Source organism: Globicephala melas, chromosome 17 (assembly GCF_963455315.2).
Source record: "Globicephala melas chromosome 17, mGloMel1.2, whole genome shotgun sequence".
Lineage (NCBI taxonomy): Eukaryota > Metazoa > Chordata > Mammalia > Artiodactyla > Delphinidae > Globicephala > Globicephala melas.
The window spans coordinates 12,264,435-12,288,212 of record NC_083330.1 but is presented as its reverse complement, the minus strand read 5'-3'; the positions used below and the strand labels follow the sequence as shown (position 1 = coordinate 12,288,212).

Genomic DNA, 23,778 nt, shown 5'->3' with positions numbered 1-23,778 from the left:
AATATTTGATTTTCAGAAGTCATAATGTATAATAGCTATACAATTAGATTTAATTTGATTCAATGTCTATTGAGCACTAGTGTTATGGATAAAAACGTATATGTAGGACTTCCCTGGTGGTGCAGTGGTTAAGAATCCTCCTGCCAATGCAGGGGACACGGGTTCGAGCCCTGATCCGGGAGGATCCCACATGCCGCGGAGCAACTAAGCCTGTGTGCCACAACTACTGATCCTGTGCTCTAGAGCCTGTGAGCCACAACTACTGAGCCCGCATGCCACAACTACTGAAGCCCACACGCCTAGAGCCTGTGCGCCACAACAAGAGAAGCCACCCCAATGAGAAGCCCATGCACCGCAACGAAGAGTAGCCCTCACTCACTGCAACGAAGAGTAGCCCTTGCTTGCTGCAACTAGAGAAAGCCCACACGCAGCAACAAAGACCCAATGCAGCAAAAAATAATTAATTAATTAAAAAAAAAGAATTTGTCTTTGCTATGTATTGTCTCAGGTTATTAACAATATATATATATGAGATTTGGTCCTTAACTTGGAAAGCTCACAGCCTAGAGAGATGTAAACAAAAAACTAAAACACGATGTGATAAGTACTAACATAATGTCATGAGGACATCCATAAAAGATCATTATTTCCTCCTGGATGGACGTCAGAGAAAGCTATAGAGAAATGACATTTGAACGGCGACTTCCTTTTTTTATGAATTGCTTTCTTTCGTTTATTCAAAATTTTTGCATTTAGGCTTGCCAATAGTTCATCATGACTACCCCTGTTACCTATGTATCAAGATAACTCTTGATACATCCTTTTGCTTTCTAATCTCTTTGCCAATTGCCTCAAGCTCTTCATTTCTCAAATTTAAATTATAAGAAAGGAATATGATTATCTTAGCTTAGCTTTTAAATCCTTGCCACAGAAATCATAGCTTGCTGGTGCAATCTACTATGATGAATAGAGACATGGTACAAAAAGGGTGAAGCAGTATCTCTTAAATGTGGATAGGCAGATGCTATAAAATGTCTAGTGTATGTGTCATTCCAAAGAATTTAGATGCTAGTTTGAAGATATACAATATGGGTGAGTAAGATTTAGAAAGAAAATTTGCAAGCCTATAGAGCAGTGGTTCTCAACCCTAGCTCACATTAAAATTACCTGGGGAACCAACAGGCACATGAAAAGACGGTCAAATCACTACTCATCAGGGGAATGCAAATCAACACCATGATGAGATATCACATCACACCTGTCAGAATGGCTGTTATCAAAAAGACAAAAAAAACAACAAAAAACAACCCAAGCGTCGGCAAGAATGTGGAGAAAAGGGACTACTTATACACTGTTGGTGGGAATGTAAATTGTTGCAGCCACTGTGGAAAATAGTAAGGAGGTTCCTCAAAAAACTAAAAATAGAGTTACCATATGATCCAGCAATCCCACTCCTGGGTATTAATCCAAAGAAAACAAAAACACTAATTAGAAAAGATATATGCTCCCCTATGTTCATTGCAGCATTATTTACAATAGCCAAGATATGGAAACAAGCTAAGTGTCTATGAATAGATGAATTGATAAAGAAGATGTGGTATATATATAATGGAATATCATTCAGCAATAAAAAGTATGAAATCTTGACATTTGTGACAACATGGATGGGCCTAGAGGGTATTATGCTAAGTAAAGTAAGTCAGATAGAAAAAGATAATTGTTATATACGATTTCACTTATATGTGGAATCTAAAAAAAAAAAAAAAAGAACAAACAAAACAAGACAGAATAGATATAGAAAACAAACTTGTTGCCAGAGGGGAGGGGGATTGGGAAAGTGAAATAAGTAAAAGGGATTAAGAGGTACAAACTTCTAGTTATAAAATAAATGTCACGAGGATGTAAGGTACAGCATAGAGAATATGGTCAATAATATTGTAATAACTTTGTATGGTGACAGATGGTAACTAGACTTATTGTGGTGACCATTTTGAAATGTATATAAATATTGAATCACTATGATGTACACGAACATGATATTGCATGTCAATTATACTTTTTAACAAAAAAAATTGCCTGGGGTTTTTTAAAAATTCTAATGCCAAGCTCCATCCCAAACGATGTAAATTAGAATCTCTAGGGGTGAGCCACAGTCATAATTTTTTTTAATAAATTTATTTATTTTTGGCTGTGTTGGGTCTTCGTTGCTGCGCATGGGCTTTCTCTAGTTGCAGTGAGTGGGGGCCACGTTTCGTTGTGGTGCGTGGGCTTCTCATTGTCGTGTCTTCTCTTGTTGCGAACCACGGGCTCAGTAATTGTGGCTCGCAGGCTCTAGAGCGCAGGCTCAGTAGTTGTGGCGCGCGGGCTTTGTTGCTCCGCGGCATGTGGGATCTTCCCAGACCAGGGCTCGAAGCCGTGTCCCCTGCATTGGCAGGCGGATTCTTAACCACTGCGCCACCAGGGAAGCCCCATAAATTTTTTTTTTTAATATTATCCCAGATGATTCTAACATGCAGTCAGGCTGAGAACCTAGTAATATAGAACAATGGGCCTCAAACTTGGCTAATCATTGGAATCAGCTGAGGAATTTTTTGAACTACTGATACAAGGTCACAGAGTAAAAGATCCAAATACAAAAATCAATTGTATCTCTATATACTCACAGCAAATATTTGAAAAATAAAATTAATAAAACACTACCATTTTTCATAGCATCAAAAATACCAAATACTTAGAAATCAACTTAAATTATGTGCATGACCTTTACAAAACATTGCTGAAAGAAATTAAGATTTAAATAAATGGAGATATATACCATATTCACAGATTGGAAGACTCAACATTGTTAAGATGTAAATTCTTCCCAAATTGATTTATAAGTTAAATGCAGTTCCGTCAAAATCCTTAAAGGCTCTTTTGGGGTGATGGGGATAGAGGCTGGTATTAACATATAGATTCTAAACTTTTTTTTTTTTACGGTACGCGTTGTGGCCTCTCCCATTGCGGAGCACAGGCTCCGGACGCGCAGGCTCGGCCATGGCTCATGGGCCCAGCCGCTCCGCGGCATGTGGGATCTTCCCAGACCGGGGCACGAACCTGTGTCCCCTGCATCGGCACGCAGACTCAACCACTGCGCCACCAGGGAAGCGATTCTAAACTTTATAAGAACATGTAAACGACCTAAAATAGTGCAAACAAATCTTAAAAATGAAGAATAAAGTTGCACTACCTGATTCAAAACTTAATATAGAGCTACAATAACCAAGAATGTGAGGTATAATTATAGACATAAAGGTCAAAATAACAGAAAAGAACGTTTAAATAGATATATACCCAGTTCAATTTTACACCTAAAATTGTTTATAACCAGTTTATAACCACTGTTTATAACCAGTTCAACTAATTTGCAACATTGGTAGCAAAGCAATTCAATGGGGAAAGGAAAGTCTTTTAAACAAATGGTATGGAAAAATTAGATAAATGCATAGGAAAAATATTAATCTTGGCTCCTACCTTGTATCATATACAAAAATTGACTTGTAATAGAAAACAGACCAATGTAAAAACAAATACTTCTAGAAGAAAACATAAAAGAATATTTTCATGACCTTGGGGTAGACAAAGATTTCTTAAACAGAACCCAGAAAACACTAAACATAAAAGAAAATAATAACCTAAACTAAAAGGACTGCTCATCAACGATATCTTTAAGAAAATAACTCAAGCTTTAGACTGGGAGAAAAATTTCATGATACATATGTGACAATGGATGTGCATCTGGAAGAGCCCCATTTAAAAGTGAACAAAGGACCTGACACTTCAGAAAAGGAGATACATGAGTAACTAATAAGCACATGAAAAAGAGCTTGAATCAGTAGTCATCAAGGAAATGCAACTTAGAACTGTAGTGAGACACCATTTCACATATACTAGAATGGCTAAATTGAGAAAGACTGACCACACTGGATGTTGGTGAGGATAGAAACAACTGGAGCCTTAACTCATTGTTAGGAATGTAAAATTGTAAAACCACTTTAAAAAACTGTTTGGCAGTTTCTTATAAAGTTATATAAACCTACCTTATGACATAATAATTCCACTCCTAGGTATTTACCCAAGATAATAAAAACCTAAGTCTACAAAAAGACTTATACAAGAGATGTTTATAGCAGCCTTACTTATATAGTCAAAATATGCAAAACCCAGGGCTTCCCTGGTGGCGCAGTGGTTAAGAATCCGCCTGCCAATGCAGGGGACATGGGTTCAAGCCCTGGTCCAGGAAGATCCCACATGCCTTGGAGCAACTAAGCCCGTGTGCCACAACTACTGAGCCTGGACTCTGGAGCCTGCGAGCCACAACTACTGAGCCCATGGGCACAACTACTGGAGCCCATGCTCTGCAACAAGAGAGGCCACTACAATGAGAAGCCTGCACACCGCAACTAAGAGTAGCCCCTGCTTGCTGCAACTAGAGAGAGTCCATGCGCAGCAATGAAGACCCAAAACGCAGCCAAAAAACCCCCACAAATCCATTCATTGATTCATTCATCAAATAGCAATTGATCATCTTCTGTGTGCCATGCCCTGTCCTAGGACTTTGCTTTAATAATGAAAAAAAAACCAAAACAAAACCAAAACAAAACATGCAAAACCCAAATGTCTATTACGAGAAGAACAGATAAACAAATTCTGGTATATATATATATATATAATGGAACACTACTCATCAATAAAAACAATGAACTTCTGATACACACAACAGGGCCAATCTCAAAAACACGTTAAGTGGGGCTTCCCTGGTGGCACAGTGGTTGAGAGTCCGCCTGCCAATGCAGGGGACGCAGGTTCGTGCCCTGGTCCGGGAAGATCCCACATGCCGCGGAGCGGCTGGGCCCGTGAGCCATGGCCGCTGAGCCTGCGCGTCCGGAGCCTGTGCTCCGCAACGGGAGAGGCCACAACAGTGAGAGGCCCGCGTATCACAAAACAAAAAACAAAAAACACGTTAAGCGAAAGAAGCTAGACCCAAAAGAGTGTGTACTGTATGATCCTAGTTATACGAAGTTCAAGAACAGGAAGATTAACCTATGGTGACAGAAATCACCCGTGGAGATAGGAACTAATTGGAAGAGAGAATGAAGGACCTTTGCAAGGTAAAGGAAAATGGAAATGTTCCATATCTTATTGAGGTGATGGCTATAGGAGTGTATGTCATCTGTCAACACTCATCGAATTGTATACCTAAGATCTCATTACTTCACTTTATTTATGTAAATTTTACCTAAAAAACAAAACAAAACACCAAGTCTCTCATACAGCCCCAAATACCACAGGAAAAGATTAATGACAAACAGAAAAAGAGACAAAGGCTTTAATTTACAAGAGGTATCACAAATCAGTAAGAAATAAACAACTTAATTTAAAAAATGGACAATGGTCAAGGAGTTCATAGAAAAATAATAAAAAGCGTTTAACAAATTCTAAATGATGCTAAAACTTACTTCTAGTTAAAGAAATGCAAATTAAAATAAAATACCACTTTCCATCCATCAAATGGCAAAATTTTAAAGTTTGATAATACCCAGTGTTGGTGAGGCTGTTAGGAAACAAATATTCTCATGCTCATTAGTGTAAGATTAAATTGGTGCAATCTGTAGCAGTTAGCACTATACTTACATTGTGATTTAATTTTAATTTTAGCAAAACATCATCTGTCCAATTAAGTTAGAGCTAATTTGAATTTTATTTTTTTAATTTAAAATTCATTCTATAAATTTGTTTTTGCTTTATATTTGCATACATGATTTTAATATATGAAGCTTATTCCTAGCTCTTTGCACATTTAAGTAACTTTTTAAAAAGGGTACTTGCTAGTGGGGAGCCCCAATATGCTGAGTAGAGGCTTACTCCAAGGTTAGAGTGACACCCCCAAAACAGTAATTTTGGCACTTTTAACAGCCTTATTTGGGCACAGTGAATCAATACTATTGAATGGAATCTTGAAGAAAAAGAAGAAAACAGCTTGTTAGCTCTAGCGGGGAGATTATTTTGAAGTGAAAACAAAGTACAAAAGCAGAACACTGATCTAGGGAATGGAGGACAAGGAAGCCTGCAAAGGAGCCATTTATTTAAAAAGGTCTGAGTGGGGAAACAAGTTGAAACTTCGAGTGGTTAGATTCTCAAAATGTTGAAAGCAAATATCCCATTTCTCAATTCATGTTTTAAAAAGTTTTGAACTTCATTGATAAAAGTTTATTTAAATATTTATACTGCTCAGATAAATTCCAAATATTTGTCTTGTAATAATGCTCATGGAAAAGATGTATGCAAATCTGTGACCAATTCATAATGTCATATATTTTACCTGTCTACGAGTAGAATATCACTTGTTATAATTAAAAGATCCAGGCAATCTTCCAGTTCCTTGTTACGGTCACTTGTCTGTACTAGACTCATCAACAAACAGAGCTTGAGCAAATTGTAAGTCCCAGGAGGAACAATTTGTGATGCAAAGACATTGGCAAGTATTGCTGTAAACTTCCAGTACGAGCTGGAAGTCAAAGAGAGGAGACACCTGAAATTGTCGCTAATTCCTGAAGGAACTGAAAGTAAATATTACATATATGTTAAAAAGAGTTTTTTAAAACAAGAAAATGATATTATAGACATCTAATTCCATTTATCTAAAATATTATCAAATTGCAGTTCTTTTAATGATGCCACATTCAAATTATTACAATGATATTAAATTATGATCAGAGGTCACTCTGGTCTATCATTTCTATCCCAAGGAATGCAGTAAGAAGCAGCAGTCAACCTTTGTGCCCACACAGACTGGCTGTGGGTTGCAAGCAAATCTCTCATTTTTTTCCTTTTAAGTAAGACCTATGTGAGCAAAGCCAGATCATGGGGCTCTTGTACTGCAGTGTTTGCTTCTACATATCTATGTTTGAAATATTATCACCTTTAGTGAGGTCTAAAAAGCAGAATGGGAAATATTTGATTATTGCTGTTAAAAGGGGAGATTTATACTCTACTACTTCAACATATACTGTAACATTCTAGACCTTCTCCACTACCTTATTCTGTCCAACTCCTGAAAGAGATGAGTGTTTTAATCCAGTTGGTCAGTTTGGGAGAAACAGCTGTGCACATGTAACCCAGTCCCTTTCTCCTTCCTCTTAGGCTGTCATCACAGGGCAATGATTTCTTCTACTCATCAATGCCCATGGACCAAGGGAGGCCTACATTAGTGTAGCTCTTGCCACATTTGGGTGGTTAAATCTGCCTAATTCTGGAGTTCAGCAGGAGAAAGTACACTTCACCTACATATATATCATGTTCTGCCACCAAATCAGTAAATCTTAAAGCACTTCACAGCAGAAAATATTTTAAATATCTTTAAAATGCCTATTGTTCATTAGTAGTTTCTTTCTTCAATATTTTTATTCTTTTAAGAAGTTTTTCTCTGGAATTCCCTGGTTGTCCAGTGGTTAGGACTCTGTGCTTCCAATGCAGGGGGCATGGGCCCGATCCCTGGTCGGGGAACTAAGATCCCCACAAACCACACATCGCAGCCAAAAAATAAATAAATAAATAAAGCTTTCTCTTCTAAATAAGCAGAGGTATCTAGAATCCATTGCATTTAAATTCAACTTGGGCCTCTGTTATTGCAGATGGTTATCTAGGGAACAGAAAAAAAATCTAACTTCATTATTTAAGATTTAAATAGCCTGTCCTATATTTAGATATTTGTGTGCCAAGTTAAGAGTAGGTCTGCTCTCCGCTTTTGTTTACTTAATTCTTAATTAGGTTGCAAGGAAATTATCAGTAATAAGGGTGATATTTTGGGGACCAACTGCCTTTCTCTTTTGTCTTATTTCTCGATTGGTTCAAAACTCAGCTGAGGAAAAGGATGCCATTTTTTTCGGCTCTTTTTCTCAGACCACAACAGTTACTTAGTTAGAAAACAAAGGGCTGGATAGAAAAACCTTTAAACTAATCTCTAACTCTTGGCATCTTAACACATTTTTCTTGTTGGTAATTATTAAAAAAAAAAAAAAATCTAGGGGCTTCCCTGGTGGCGCAGTGGTTGAGAGTCCGTCTGTCGATGCAGGGGACACAGGTTCGTGCCCTGGTTCAGGAAGATCCCACATGCCGTGGAGCGGCTGGGCCCGTGAGCCATGGCCGCTAAGCCTGCGCGTCTGGAGCCTGTGCTCCGCAACGGGAGAAGCCACAGCAGTGAGAGGCCTGCGTACCACCAAAAAAAAAAAAAAAAAAAAATCTAAATAAGGTTTAGCCAAAAGAAAGGAGTCCTTCCTGTGGGCAAGGTTTCACATTATCTTGCTTTATTTCCTTTGCAGCATTTATTATCTAAAATTGTCTTATTAATTAGTTTACAGATTTATTGACTGTCTACCATATGATTTAAGAGTAGGAACCCTGACTGTCCTCATCACAACTGTATCCCTAGTGCTTTGAAGAGTGTCCAGCACATAGGCAACCAATACTTATTTCCTGAACAAATGGATTTAAATTTAAATATTTGTTAATATATGATACTAACATTTTTCTTACCTTTTGGATTGAAAAAAGTGATACTATTTGCCTCTATACAGAGAGCAGTTTGTGATGTTTTTACACAGGTTGGAATTCCAATAATCTTATACTCATTTCCTATATTCATTTCATTCACTAATTCATCTAAAATTGTTAAACACAAAAGAAAATAACTATTTACTAAACGAAACTTTTACATGATCATATGGTTCAAAGATCTAAAACCAGTAACAATTCAGTAGTTCAATTAGTTGCTATTTACTTTTGTTTAGTATAATATGCATATTGAGTGGCATTAATATCAATACTGTCAAAGTGACTATACTAACCAAGGCAATCTACAGATTCCATGCAATCCCTATAAAATTACCAGTGGCATTTTTCACAGAACTAGAACAAAAAATCTTAAAATTTGTATGGAGACACAGAAGACCCCAAATAGCCAAAGCAATCTTGAGAAAGAAAAACAGAGCTGGGCGAATCAGGCTTCCTGACTTCAGACTATACTACAAAGCTCTAGTCATCAAAACAGTATGGTACTGGCACAAAAATAGAAATATAGATCAATGGAACAGGATAGAAAGCCCAGAAATAAACTCATGCACCTATGGTCACTTAATATATGACAAAGGAGATAAGACTATACAATGGAGGAAAGACAGTCTCTTCAGTAAATAATGCTGGAAAAACTGGACAGCTAGATATACATAAATGAAATTAGAACATTCTTTAACACCATACACAAAAATAAACTCAGAACAGATTAAAGACCTAAATGTGAAACTGGACACTATAAAACTCTTAGAGGGGAACATAGGCAGAACACTCTCTGGCATAAATCACAGCAATATCTTTTTCGATCCATCTCCCAGAGAAATGGAAATAAAAACAAAAATAAACAAATGGGACCTAATTAAACTCAAAAGCTTTTGCACAGCAAAAGAAACCATAAACAAAATGAAAAGACAACCCACAGAATGGGAGAAAATATTTGCAAATGATGTGACTGACAAGGGATTAGCCTCCAAAATTTACAAACAGCTCATGCAGCTTAATATCATCAAAACAAACAACCCAATCAAAAAATGTGCAGAAGACCTAAATAGACATTTCTTCAAAGAAGACATACAGATGGCCAAGAAGCACATGAAAAGATGTTCAACATTGCTAATTATTAGAGAAATGCAAATCAAAACTACAATGAGATACCACCTCACACCAGTCTGAATGCCTATCATCAAAAAAATCCACAAACAACAAATGCTGGAGAGGGTGTGGAGAGAACGGACCCCTCCTACACTGCTGGTGGGAATGTAAATTGATACAACCACTATGGAGAACAGTATGGAGGTTCCCTAAAAAACTAATAATAGGACTACCATATGATCCTGCAATCCCACTCCTGGGCATATATCTGGAGAGAAACATGGTCCGAAAGGATGCATGCACTCCAATGTTCATTGCAGCACTGTTTATAATAGCCAAGACACGGAAGCAACCTAAATGTCCATTGACAGAGGAATGGATAAAGAAGATGTGGTACATATGTACAATGGAATATTACTCAGCCATTAAAAAGAGTGAAATAGTGCCATTTGCAGCAACATGGATGGACCTGGAGATTGTCATACTGAATGAAGTCTGACAGAGAAAGGGAACTATCATATGATATTGCTTATATGTGGAATCTAAAAAGAAATGATACTAATGAATTTATTTACAAAACAGAAACAGACTCACAGACTTAGAGAACGAACTTATGGCTACCAGGGGGGACGTGGGGGGAGAAGGGATAGTTAGGGAGTGTGGGATTGACATGTACACACTGCTGTATTTAAAATGGATAACCAACAAGGACCTACTGTATAACACAGGGAACTCTGCTTAATACTATGTAACAACCTAAATGGGAAAAGAATTTGAAGAACAATAGATACATGTGTATGTATAGCAGAATCACTTTACTGTACACCTGCAACTATCACAACATTGTTAATCAACTATACTCCAATATAAAATTAAAAATTAAAAACAAATAAAACCAGCAACAATTTAGTAGTTCAGTTAGTTGCTAAGTAGTTACTTTTGTTTAGTATACTATGCATATTGAGTGGCATTAATAATATAAATTGAGAAAATTTTGTTGCTGATAAATTTTGATACTTATAGGTGATGAATTAACTTCAAGAAGCATGTGACATAGCAACTAGATAGTCTCCTATAATAGTCAAAAGGCAAAATAAGATCACTGTGTTTAAAATGAAACATCTTTCCATTAAATGACAAGAGATGTTAATAAAAATGACCTTATAAGTAATAATTTTATTTGGGAAGAAAATCATTTTAAAAAGTATTATTCACAGTCTATAATATAGGCAAGTCACTTTTATACACATTATCTAATTGTAAACTATAAGACAGATATTGTTATCCCCACTTTATATATGAAGAAACTGAGAGGTTAAGTGATTTGCACGAGGCTAAGTAGTTAAGTAGCAGAACTGAAATTCCCATCTGGGTCTGCCCATGTCTAAAGTCTACCCAGCACAGGGAACTCTACTTAATGCACTATGGTGACCTAAGTGGGAAGGAAATCCAAAAAAGAGGGGATACATGTATATGTATAGCTGATTCATTTTGCTGTACAGTAGAAACTAACACAACATTGTAAAGCAACTATGCTCCAACAAAAATTAATTTAAAAAAAAAGAAAAACAAATACCGTCAATGAAAATGTATCCATTTGTAATACAAATAAACTCTTTTGAATCAAAATAAATAAATAAATAAAGTCTACCCAAAAGACAATTTACTAGATTCCTCTCTCACCTCTACAGACTGAGCAAAGCTTTTGCACAAGTTCAAAATTTATTCTAAAAAACATACGCTAAAAATCTTGAGCCTCCATTATACAGTTAGAATTTGGATGGTTGTAAAACTATGAAAGAAAGGCTTACAAGGAGGAGCAAGGATTAACTTCCCTCTGTGATCAAACACTGATCTCCATTTCTTTCCTCCTCTCTGTTTCTCTCTCTATCTCTCTGTCTCTCTGTCTCTTTTAGAGCCGGAGAGCATATTGATATACCCTGTAGAACTAGATGGGAAGAATCAGCCCCAAGATTTGAGAAAATAAAAACCCCAAACCAAATAAACAAACATTCCCCCTGTCCCACCCCCCAAAAAACCCATGAAGGATACAGTATGAATTACAAGGAGAAAATTAAAGCAGATCATTTTTCAACTGTTCCTTGGAATCGTGGATGTGTCCTGAAGTCAAGAAAGGGTCAAGAGGAAGGCTAGGAGGCTGGGAAGTCTGGGTATCTCTGCTGAAAACCCCCAAAGGCCTGCTTTTATTAATTTAACTTTTAAAAATGTATTTGGGTTCTATTAAGAGTTTATTAGAAGAAAGGGTTTTCTACTAAAATATAAGTTGGATAGTCACTTAAATTTCTATATTGTAATGTACGGTTTGTATATAATAGAATTAAGTAGTTAAAATCATAGACTTTGAAGCTAGAATGCCTGAGTTTGAATCATGGCTGTGCCATATACTAGCTGTGTAACCTTGGAAAAGTTACTTAACTTCTCTGTGTGTCCATTTCTACATTGTAAAATGGAGATAACAATAGAACCTACTTCAAAGAGTTGCTGTGACTAAATGAGTTAATATATGTAAAAGTGCCTGGCACATAGTAATTGATATTAAAAATTACCTATTATCATCTGGGCTTACATGCCTGCCTTGTCCTTGCCAGGCCATGGTGAAAAGACTTCTTGTTTGAGTCTCTGCTTTCTAACCCTTGAGTTTCCTACACATGGTTGACATTCAAGATCTCTCTTTACGAAAAGTTTAATTCTTCCAATTTTAGCCCAAGAAAAGAGACTGAACCCCATCCTCATTTTCACAGTTCTGGCTTCTCAACTATGACTCACTCTTCCATGGGTGATTGACACTGATAATGATTTCCTCCTTTATGGCAGAATCTGTCTACTCACAGGTCTTTACCCATGCAGTTCTCAACAGTTAATCATATGTCAACGCTCATTCATTGATTTAACAAACATTTATTGAGTTTTTACTATGTGCAGTAAAAAACCCAAATCCCTACCCTCCTGAAGCTTATAGTTTAAAACAATAACTCCAATATTTATATAAGACATACACATACAATAATGGGAGATTATTACTGTAAATAATTGTGACCCTGAGACTTAGCATAGTGCTTGAGACATAGCAGGTGCTAATATCTTAAGTGAATGTTGTATGACTGAATGAATAATTGCTACATTAGCTAAATATGACTCTTTAAAATACTCAAGGAAGAGAAGACCTATTATTTTCAAGCTTTTGAAGTACCATTTATAATATATAAGCATAAACAAGTCAATTATATAGTTTATATATTTTAGTGCAAATAGAACTTACCTCTGAGGAAGACTGTGAGAGATTGAAACCTAAATGGCTGGTTGTTAGAATATCCTTGAAAAGCACGAAGTGCCTTTGTGGTAATTATTTCAACTATCTGTTTATCTTAAGGCAAAGAGTAAAAAAGAATCAATTATTAGAATATATATTCAATTTAATTTCCACATTAAAATGAGACATTATTTTAAAAATTGTAATTGTAAAACGTAAATGCATTTTTTACCACCAAGTACTCTAAATTTTCTGTCTTCTTGAAGTGAAGATGAACATAGATTACACAAAAAGTCATTTCTTATTGTTGCAGACTCTGTAGCACCAGGTACATGCACTCTTATATACTGAAATCCTGAAAGAAAACAGTTAAGCTAAATTTGCCTTCAGATTTAGCTTTCCATTTTCAATCCTTTAAAATGAATCTAATTCAACATACAATTAAATCAGTTTTGCATGTGGGTTCATAGCAGTTCAATTAACATTTATTGCATGGCTATTTCTTGCCAGGCACTGGTGATATGGATACTTAAGCACACAATTTCAATAGGTGGCAATAAGAAACAGATAATTTCAATATGCAGTATTCATATACAAAGTGTTCAGAGAGAAGAGAGGAGAGGCATCCAACCCAATAAGAGGTGGGGATGAATGGAAAAGATGTCCTGGAAGTTAAGCCAAAGGGTTGAGAGAGGACATTACATGGAGAGGGAACAGCATGAACAGTCATGAAACAGCGTGTGAGAAAAACAAGTACTTCAGCAACACAAGAGCATCTGTTAAATTATAGGGGAGAGGTGTGGAAGAAAGAACGAATTTCAAGATTATGCAAAGCAGACTTGTAAACATTAGGAGACACCTAATTTTACTCCATTCTTTCTATGCTGTGAATGTTTTTTAACTAATTGTAAACATGATTTAAGATTAAACAATAAATTGCTTTGATTTTACATTTTAATATTTACCTTTTGAAAGAGGGCATGCTTCATCTGAACAAAGAAATCTTGCACCTTGTGTATACTTGGTTACAGTTGTCATTGCAATCACAATTCCTTGCATCATATAAAATCTTTGAGATGTATAATCAAGCGGAAACTCACAAAGATCAAGACTATAACTTGGCAGAGGAGGTAAATGTGTTAACTTCAGCAGTATATTAATCTAATAAGAACACAAAAATAGTATTAATAAAAATTGCAGATCCAATTGGACTTACATTACAATATAGTAAGTATATTTGTAGGTTAAATCAAACAGATAATTTGTTAGTAGTATTAGGAAACAATCTTTTGAGCATTAACAGAAAAGTGATTTAAATATAAAATTAAAGATGCAAAATCCTTATAATCTGATATTTTAATTGAAAATATCATTATGAACTCATTTTTCTTTAAAAATACACATTTCTGGCTATATTCACTGAAAAGACTTATTTATAAAACAATGAGAACTCAATAGCAACAAACACTTCTAGTGCCCAGATCTCTAAATATAATTTCTCATGAAAAGGAACCAGAGCTCCTTAGGGGAAATGGCTGATTCCATGGGGCAGAAAATACACCAGATGGACCTCCTTGTACATCTCCTTGTGATAGAAACCAGGGGCGCTTAAAAACTAATGAAATGTGTCAAAAGGACATAAGAACAAATTTTAAGGAGCTCCCAATGACCAAAGTTAGATAATATAGGCATCAAAAAGAATGACAAAGATTCATTGAAACCTATCAGATATATTTAAAAATTCATGTAATTCCTCATAATTTAAAAAAGGAAAAACAAACAAAAAATATTGGTCATCATTGGAGGCTGTTATATTTCAACTCATCACTATGAAAATTTATAGATGGAAAGAATCAAACATTCCTTCTACTTTTCCTGTACAAATTGTATTGCAGGGTAACCAAATAGTTGATGAGAGGAAAAACCTCTCTTACAGGATAGTTTCAGCCAGTAAATATAGAAAGTTTGCTAAAATTAGGAAAATCACAATTTTGAAACTCTTAATGAAATAATGGAATCTAGGCAGTGACTATCAATAGCTGCGAAAACCATTAGGTGACAGTTGATGGGAGACTGTATATTAGAGGAATCAGACTGACATCATCTGCACCCACTGCTCAATTGTGGCATTGCTAAAAGTGGGATAACAAACAGGACAGTTCTCCTAATGTAGGGCAGTATGAAACACATGACACTATGATATATTCTCATCAAAATGAGTTGAATTTGAATCTAAGCAAGTCTTTAGAGCCAACTTTTTTCCCAGAAATTTGGTGTCTAGGGGTATAAGTTAAATACTACAAGAACATAATCAGACAAGTCCAGATGAGACATTTTACAGGACAATTAACTAGCTTCTTCAAAAATTCAATGGCATAAAAAAGGAGGGGGAGGAAATGGCTCTAGATTAAAAGAGACTTAGGGAGATGTAAGAACCAGTTATAATGTGTGTACCTTGTTTTAGTCCTGACTTGAACACATCAATTGTGAGACAGTCTTGAGACCCCAACTGGGTAAATTTCAATATGGACTGGATATTAGATGATACCAAGGAATTATTATTTTTTTTGTAAATGGTAATAATGGCATTGTGGTTTTATAACAAAAATGTCCACAATTTTTAGAGGTTGATACATACCGAAGTATGTAGGGGTGAAATACAGAATGTATTTTAAAGATTTGCTTTAAAACATTTCAGAAAAAGTGACGATGCCAGTATGGCAAAATATTGCAAACGATTAAATCTGCGTGATAGATATATGGAGGTTCACTGTATTATTCTCTTTATTTGGGGGTATGTTTGAAATGTTTTATTATAAAAATGTTTAATGTTATAAGTGATAAAACAGGAAGTAAAGATGCATATGTAAGATAATTTATTAAACTTTGAAAATATGTTTAAACAAAAAATATATATGAATATAAAAATATTTATTTACAAGGTATCTTGAAAGTATTGTGCCTTAGTTTTCTTTGTTAAATTTAACTAAAACTTACTTGAGCTTCAGTCTGTAATTGTTCAATTAATGAGAGAGTCTTAACAGCAATAAAACAGACCTGTGATTTCAAACAAAAAATCAAAGAAGTTAGCAAAAATTCCATGTGGCATAAAATTATCTCTTTCTTTAACTTACTGATTGAAAAACTTGAGCAGCTTTTAAAGGCTGGTGTAAAATATGATTTCCAAGTTCAGCATCCAACTCAATAATATCAGAGGGATTTATTAAAATACTGAATCGATAGACAGCATAACTTTGTTTTGAATCTGTAAAAATACACAAGTATAAAAATGAGGACAGTTATACGTAGGACTTTAAAGTTTCTAAAATAAAGTCAACTTTGCTGAACATACCACTGTAGGATTTGCAATTGTCTATGAACTTTTGGAGGCCTCCACTTCTGTCAAGATAGATAAGGGCTGCCTCTTTCATTTTTAGATTTGACATTTTCTCCTAGTTAATGATTCTTCTCTTTTACTGAATGATTAAACCACAGCTGCTGGTGAAGACTACAGAGAGTGAAATTCATAGAAAAGACAGGAACACCTAGAAATAAAATAAAAGTTACATTTAAGGATCTATAATAAAACTGTTTAAACTATTAAATGTAAAATTGAGGGTGAAATAAAATAAGGTAAAATTTCCAACTTAAAAAATTCCTGGGAGTTCCCTGGTGTCCTAGTGGTTACGATTCCCGGCTTTCACTGCCATGGCCTGGGTTCAATCCGTGGTCCGGGAACTGAGATCTGGTAAGCCGTGCGATGCACAAAAAAAAAAATCCTACTCAAAGAGAAACAAAACTGGTTTCTCTTGCCAAATGATATTTTTATCAACACTAGGTTATGAGCCTCTCCATAAGATTTCAAATTTAAGAACAGGAGCCTCAAATGTCTCTCTACAGAGTAGGTATACCAAAAATGCTTGTTGAAACTAATATTGGATAATGAGGTCCCCTTGCAGGCGTTGTTTAAAAAAATGAAAGTGGTAAAAGCTGTTTCACAAATTCAATATAAGTAACAAAGTATAGCTAGCCTAAGAAGTCTGAAAACCTGGATCTAGATCCAGCATTTGCTAGTTGCTATGGGTAAATCACCCAACCTCTCTTGGTTCATCTGTAGGAAATTAAGGGGTTGTATTAGATGATAAGGCCTCTTCTGGCTTTAAATTTTCTATCAGTGACCAACATAAAACACTAAACCATAGTAATGAGAGTGGAATACGTAAAATTCATTTAAAGACAGCAAACACCAATTGGAAACAATATATGCCAAACATTGTATTAGGGTCTAGGGATAAAATGAATAAAATTGAATCCTGCCTTCAATGGCTGCCAATTTAGAGGAGTCAGAAATAATGACTATCACATGTATTCATTATCAAGTATTTATTGGGCATTTACTATTTATTGGGTATCAGACTGTCCTAGGCACTGGGGATACAAAGATCAGTAAAATATAGTCCCTACTGTTCAGAGAGGACAGTGAGGGAAAATAGATATGTAAAAACTTATAATTCTGTACAACTTACGTGCTATTAAAGAAATATTAATGTACTAGAGAGCACAGAAGGAACAACATACACGAAATAGCTCAGAAAATTTGGGGTCATCCTCGTGTAGGGGTCATAATATTTTCTATTGTTTTAGGACATTTTGATTTAATACAGTGGGGACATAGACATGAAGTGATAAATTCTACTTTAAAGGTGACATTTGATAGGTAAGATGTCACTAATTGAAGGAGAGGTGAAGAGAGGAAGAGAAAGTTTTCCAAGGAGACAGGTAATCCCCCTTCCCCTAATTTTCAGACCCACACTGTTGAATCCATACCCCTGCTCCTTGGAGTTCAGGTCACTTTCCAAAGAAAAGTAATCGAGACTGTCCTTCTCCCTGTTATATGGTGGGGGGTGGGGAGGGGTGGAGGGACGCACGGGGGGAGGGAGCGGGGAGAGAAACTTCGGAGTTTCTCTGTGGCCCTAAGTTCAACCATCTTAAAGTGTGTGCTGTGTTCAGAACGTTCCATCTGTGCTTCATGAGAACATAAGGTTTCCGGGGCCAAATGAAGGGAGGCTGCTAAAAAGGAAATGGCTGGGTGGAGCTCAACCAGATTGAAAAATTTTGAAGTCCACGATGATTATACAGACAAAGGGAAACCATCAAAGTTTTTAACAGGTGAGTAATATGGTCAGATTTTTATTTTGTAAATCAGTACTTGCCGCCAGTGCGGAAAGTGGGTTGGAATAGAGGAAGAAGTGTCAATAATCAGTTTCTAAGTATTGAAAATAGTCCTGGGAGATGGATGGCCCAATCTAGGGCATTAGGGGTGAAATGGAATGGAGGGGCTGGATTCCGGACATTTTTTTTTTTAAAGATTTCACCCTGGACATGGTACCCGGTCTGTGAGAGTGGGTGGATGATGCCGCTCTAATGGAAATATGGAAGCCAGGAGAAGACGAGGGAAATAATAAGGTAAAGCTCCTTTGAAATATGCTGACTCTGACGGGCTCCTGGGACATCCAGATAGAAGCACTGGGGCGACATAAACCAGGGCCTGGCGTTCAGGAACTTAAAAAAGGCTAGAGAGAACGCTGCTCTGGGCATCACCTGGGTAAAGCGGGCGTCGTCCTGGGAGGGGATGCATTTCCAAGGTATGGAAAAGTGGAGGAAAAGACACGGACGCCTTTGGAAAAGCACCCAATAAGCGAACCGGGATAAAATTCTACAGGTCTTCCCACAGCCTAAAGAACCCAAGTGTTGGTTCCCTTGAAACAGACGCGGGGGCGTGTCTTCTCTGAGGGCCGCGGCAGCAAGAAACCACCTCACAACCAAAGTGGATGGAAAGCGAATCCGGCCTCACACCCTGGGCTCCAGGGCCTGTCCCACCCTCAGAAGCAACCTCCAGCACTGCGGACCCCAGCCCAGCAGTGTGTGACCACCCCCCGCCCTTCCCCCGACTCTTGCACCCACCGAGCTTCACCCGTCGCGCGCCACCTCGAGCCCGAGCCCGGGAACCAGCAGGCCCACGCGCGCATGCGCGCACCTCCCGGCCGTTGGCTGCGTGGAGCCTTCCGGGACCGCCCCTTCCGGTCACCAAGGCAACTACCCTGACATGCGCTCCACCCTTTTTATTAATATAGTCGCTCGTGCTTCCTCCCTGCAGGGCGAAGGATAGAGAGAAAGATAGAGACCCTCGGTTTTCGTTGTTATCGCAGGCCAAGGGTGTCCCTGTTTGTTTAAAAATACTTACTAAAAACTCTCCTGGTGGGAATGCAAAACGGTGGAGACAATTTGGAAAACTTTCCCTGATAAAGAACCACAGAGTTATTTATATGACCCAACAATTGCATGTCACATATTACATATTATACATAGATAATATGAGAGGGAATATAGAACATATGTTGACACAAGTACTTATATGTGAATTTTTAGAGTATTGATGTTTATAGTATTATAATAGCCAAAAAGTGGAAACAACTGATAAATAGGTAAATAAAATGTGGTATATCCATACAACGTAATGTTATTTGGCCATAAAAAGGAATGAGGTCCTAATAATGTGCTACAACATGGATGACCCTTGGAAATACTATGTAAAGCAAAAGATTTAGCTAGATAGGAAAGGCCAAATATTGTATGATTCCGCTTATGTGCAATGTCCCAAATAGACAAATCTGAGAGACAGAAAATAAATTAGTGGTTGCCTGGGGCTTAAGGGGTGGAGAGTGACTGCTATTGGGTATGTTTTTTTTTTTCTTTTTAAAATTAAAAAATTTTTTCTTTAATATACATAAAACTTACCACTTTAGGTTAAGAATCCGCCTGTCGGGCTTCCCTGGTGGCGCGGTGGTTGAGAGTCCGCCTGCCGATTCAGGGGACACGGGTTCGTGTCCCGGTCCGCGAAGATCCCATATGCCACGGAGCGGCTGGGCCCGTGAGCCATGGCCGCTGAGCCTGCGCGTCTGGAGCCTGTGCTCCGCAACGGAAGAGGTCACAACAGTGAGAGGCCCACGTACCACAAAAAAAAAAAAAAAAAAGAATCCTTCTGTCAATGCAGGGAACACGGGTTCGACCCCTGGTCCCGTTAGATCCCACATGCCGTGAAGCAGCTAGGCCCGAGTGCCACAACTACTGAGTACGCTCGCTAGAGCCTGCAAGCCACAACTACTGAGCCTGCGTGCCTAGAGCCCGTGCTCTGCACGAGAAGCCACCGCAATGAGAGGCCCACGCACCGCAACGAAGAGTAGCCCCCATGGGGGCTTCCCTAGTGGTGCAGTGGTTGAGAGTCCGCCTGCCGATGCAGGGGACACGGGCTCGTGCCCCGGTCTGGTAAGATCCCACATGCCGTGGAGCGGCTGGGCCCGTGAGCCATGGCAGCTGAGCCTGCGCGTCCGAAGCCTCCGCGTCCGGAGCCTGTGCTCCGCAACGGGAGAGACCACAACAGTGAGAGGCCCACATACCGCAAAAAAAAAAAAAAAAAAGAGAGTAGCCCCTGCTCGACCCAACTAGAGAAAGCCTGCACACAGCAATGAAGACACAAAGCAGCCAAAAATAAAATAAATAAAATGAATAGATAAATACAAGAAAAATTAATTTTAAAAAAAACTTACCACTTTAACCATTTTTTTTGTGTGTGTGTGGTATGCGGGCCTCTCACCGACGCGGCCCCTCCCGTTGCGGAGCACAGGCTCTGGACGCGCAGGCCCAGCAGACATGGCCCACGGGCCCAGCTGCTCCGACGCAGGCGGGATCCTCCCGCACCGGGGAACGAACCCGCGTCCCCCGCATCGGCAGGCGGACTCCCAACCACTGCGCCACCAGGGAAGCCCCACTTTAACCATTTTTAAGTGTACAGTTCAGCGATGTTAAGTACATCCACACTGTGAAACCTCACCACGATCCACCTCCAGAACTTTTTCATCTTCCCAAATGGAAACTTGGTCCCCGTTAAACAATAACTCCCCATTTCCAGGCTCCCCACTCTCCCACCTGCCCCTGACAACCAGCATGCTATGGTCTGTCTCTGTGAATTTGACTACTCTAGGTACCTCATGGAAGTGGCATCATATAGTACTTGCCCTTTGTGACTGACTTATTTCACTTGACAAAATGTTTCAAGGTTCATCCATGTCATAACACGTCAGTACTTCCTCTTAAAGGCCGAATAATATTCCATTTTATGTATATACCACATTTTGTTTATCCACCCACACACGGTTTCTTTTCAAGGTGATGAAAACGTTCAAAATTGATTGTGGTGATAGTTGCACAACTCTGAAGAAACCAAAAGCCAGTGGATTTGACACTTCAAATGGGTTAATTCTAAGGTATGTGAATTAAATATCAATAAAGCTGTTAGCAAAAAAACAAAACTTGTGCTGAGTCCTCCCCCGTTAGTATTTCTTGGTGCAGTTATGCATGGGGGTGGGGCATCAGGAGGTGGAAGGTTGGACCACATGCCATGGAAAAGTAATTGAAGCCACCCCTTCAGTATTTAACAGGGTTGACAAAACACCACAGAATTTGTTTCTCTGGGGGGGAATATAATCTATACGAGTGACGAGGTGAGGAAAATATTTTGCTGAACTAGAAATCAATTTGCAACAGCAAAGGGCTGTTAAAACTGTCTCGTACTACAATTCTGTGGTCATGAACACTATTGATATTTTAGATGAGAAGAACTAGGCTATGGTCTGCTGATGGATCTTGTGTTTTATGGTAGAATCAATTCTTCAAAAAGGCATTCATATATAGTTTAAAGTTTTGCAGGGGAACCCATGTCCCCTGCATTGGCAGGCGGGTTCTTAACCACTGCTCCACAAGGGAAGTCCCGCCAATCTGTTTTTAATAAGGAAAGCAGCCGCTCCAGTCCTCCTTGGAAACCCTGAGAAGTCTTCTCTTTTCTCCCCTACCAGTCAAATAAGAAGCACTGAAATTTTGATTCTAGATATCACTATCATTTTCAGAGAGTTTGCAATGTGCAGTAGTGGACTGAATACTTAAAAATTTACGTGCAAAAAAAAATTTAAGTGCTTTTCTTATGTCTAACATATTTTAAAGTATTATTAAAAACATAAAAACCTATTAGAAGATTCTACTGGACTTGGTTGATTTAAAACTCCATTATTACTTTGGCATGGAAATGAATTGTTATGGTTAACTGATTAACCAAAACTTATTGATACACGGCTGTAAATACTCAGCATTTTATTATTACAGAATATCACTGAACATCACAAGTTTTCAGTGGCAGGCTGAGAATTAGAAGCCCCCCCAATAGGTTAAAATTTTAAATTTTAAAGTAGATATCCCATGTGTAAAACTAGTAACTTATGCAAGAAGCAACATTTATTTTTAGGTACACTCATATAGGGCATTTGTTAGGCAGATTCATAAAGATGAATACTTCATAAGTGATAGGTTCATTTTAATTTTTTAACTTGGGGGTGGTGGTGTGGAAGAGGACTGTTTTATGCAAATCAAAGTCCTTTCCCTTTCCATTCCCATCCCCTCTCCCATTTTTCTTTTTCAGCAGCTACACAGGACCTGCTCTCATGCTTTTCTTTTAATTTTTTTAGAGCAGTTTTTAGGTTCACAGCAAAACTGAGTAAAAGTTACAGAGTTCCCTCTGCCTTCCCTTCTTTTTCTAGTTTCCTAAGGTAGAAACGTAGTGATTTTAGCTCTTTCTTCCTTTCTAATATATGCATTCAATGCTATAAATCTCCCTCTAAGCACTACTTTCTTTGTATCCACAAATTTTGATATTTTGTTTTCATTTAGTTCAAAGCATTTTAAAATTTCTCTTGATATTTCTTCTTTGATCCATGTATTATTTTTAAGTATGTTGTTTAATCTTCATGTATACAACTGGGACTTTCCAGTTATTTTTTGTTATTGATTTCTAGTTTAATTCCATTGTGGTTTTAGAGCAGACATTATATGATTTCTACACTTTTAAATTTGGTAAACTGTGTTTTTTATGGCCCAGAATTTGATCTATCTTGGTGAGTGTTCTATGTGAACTTGAGAAGAATGTGTTATCTGCTGTTTTTGGATGAAGCAGTCTACAGAAGTCACTTCTATCCAGTTGATTGATGGTGTTGTTGAGTTCAACTATGTCCTCGCTGATTTTCTGCCTGCTGGATCTGTCCATTTCTGAGAGACGGGTGTTGAAGCATGCCTAATGTAGCTTTATATACCCTGTTGTTAGGTGCATACATATTAAAGATAGTTATGTCTTGGAGAATTGACTCCTTTATCATTATGTTTATCTATCTATCTGTGCCAGGTCTTAGTTGCAACATGTGGGATCTTCGTCGTGGCATGTGGGATCTTTGCTGTGGCATGCGGGATCTAGTTCCCTGACCAGGGATCGAACCTGGGCCTCCTGCATTGGGAGTGCAGAGTCTTAACCACTGGACCACCAGTGAAGTCCCTAATGTCCTTCTTCATTCCTGATAACCTTCCTTGCACTGAAGTCTACTCTGTCTGAAATCAATATAGTTACTCCTCCTTTCTTTTGATTAATATAAGCATGCTATATTATTTTCTCCATCCATTTACTTTTAATCTGTATGTCTTTATATTTAAAGTGGATTTATTATAGACAACATGTCGTTGGGGCTTGTTTTTTGATCCACTCTGAAAAATCTGTCTTTTAATTGGTGCATTTAGACCACTGATGTTCAGATATTATTATTGATTATTGATATAGTTGGATTAATATCTACCATATTTGTTACTGTTTTCCATTTGTTGCCTTTTTACTCATTCCTATTTTTGTCCTCTTTTTCTGCCTTTTGTGATTT

General features: G+C 37.7%; 1 protein-coding gene and 1 long non-coding RNA gene across 2 annotated transcripts in view; one reads left to right on the top strand and one right to left on the bottom strand.

Annotated features, from left to right (window-relative positions):
- Positions 1-19,835, bottom strand: part of MCMDC2 (minichromosome maintenance domain containing 2) — a 40,553-nt gene extending 20,718 nt beyond the window's left edge. The window contains exons 1-9 of the mRNA XM_060287239.1: positions 19,772-19,835; positions 16,326-16,518; positions 16,108-16,238; positions 15,971-16,030; positions 13,939-14,134; positions 13,206-13,328; positions 12,983-13,087; positions 8,575-8,700; positions 6,362-6,599 (exon numbers count right to left, since the gene is read on the bottom strand). Of these exons, the coding sequence (XP_060143222.1) occupies positions 6,362-6,599; positions 8,575-8,700; positions 12,983-13,087; positions 13,206-13,328; positions 13,939-14,134; positions 15,971-16,030; positions 16,108-16,238; positions 16,326-16,419 (1,073 nt within the window). The 5' untranslated portion in view covers positions 16,420-16,518; positions 19,772-19,835. The remainder of the gene's footprint in view (positions 1-6,361; positions 6,600-8,574; positions 8,701-12,982; positions 13,088-13,205; positions 13,329-13,938; positions 14,135-15,970; positions 16,031-16,107; positions 16,239-16,325; positions 16,519-19,771) is intronic.
- Positions 18,118-21,227, top strand: LOC138842391 (uncharacterized). The gene is made up of 3 exons (XR_011376857.1): positions 18,118-18,142; positions 18,342-18,439; positions 21,200-21,227. It is a non-coding gene; the product is annotated as an uncharacterized lncRNA (long non-coding RNA).
- The last annotated feature ends 2,551 nt before the right edge of the window (positions 21,228-23,778 follow it).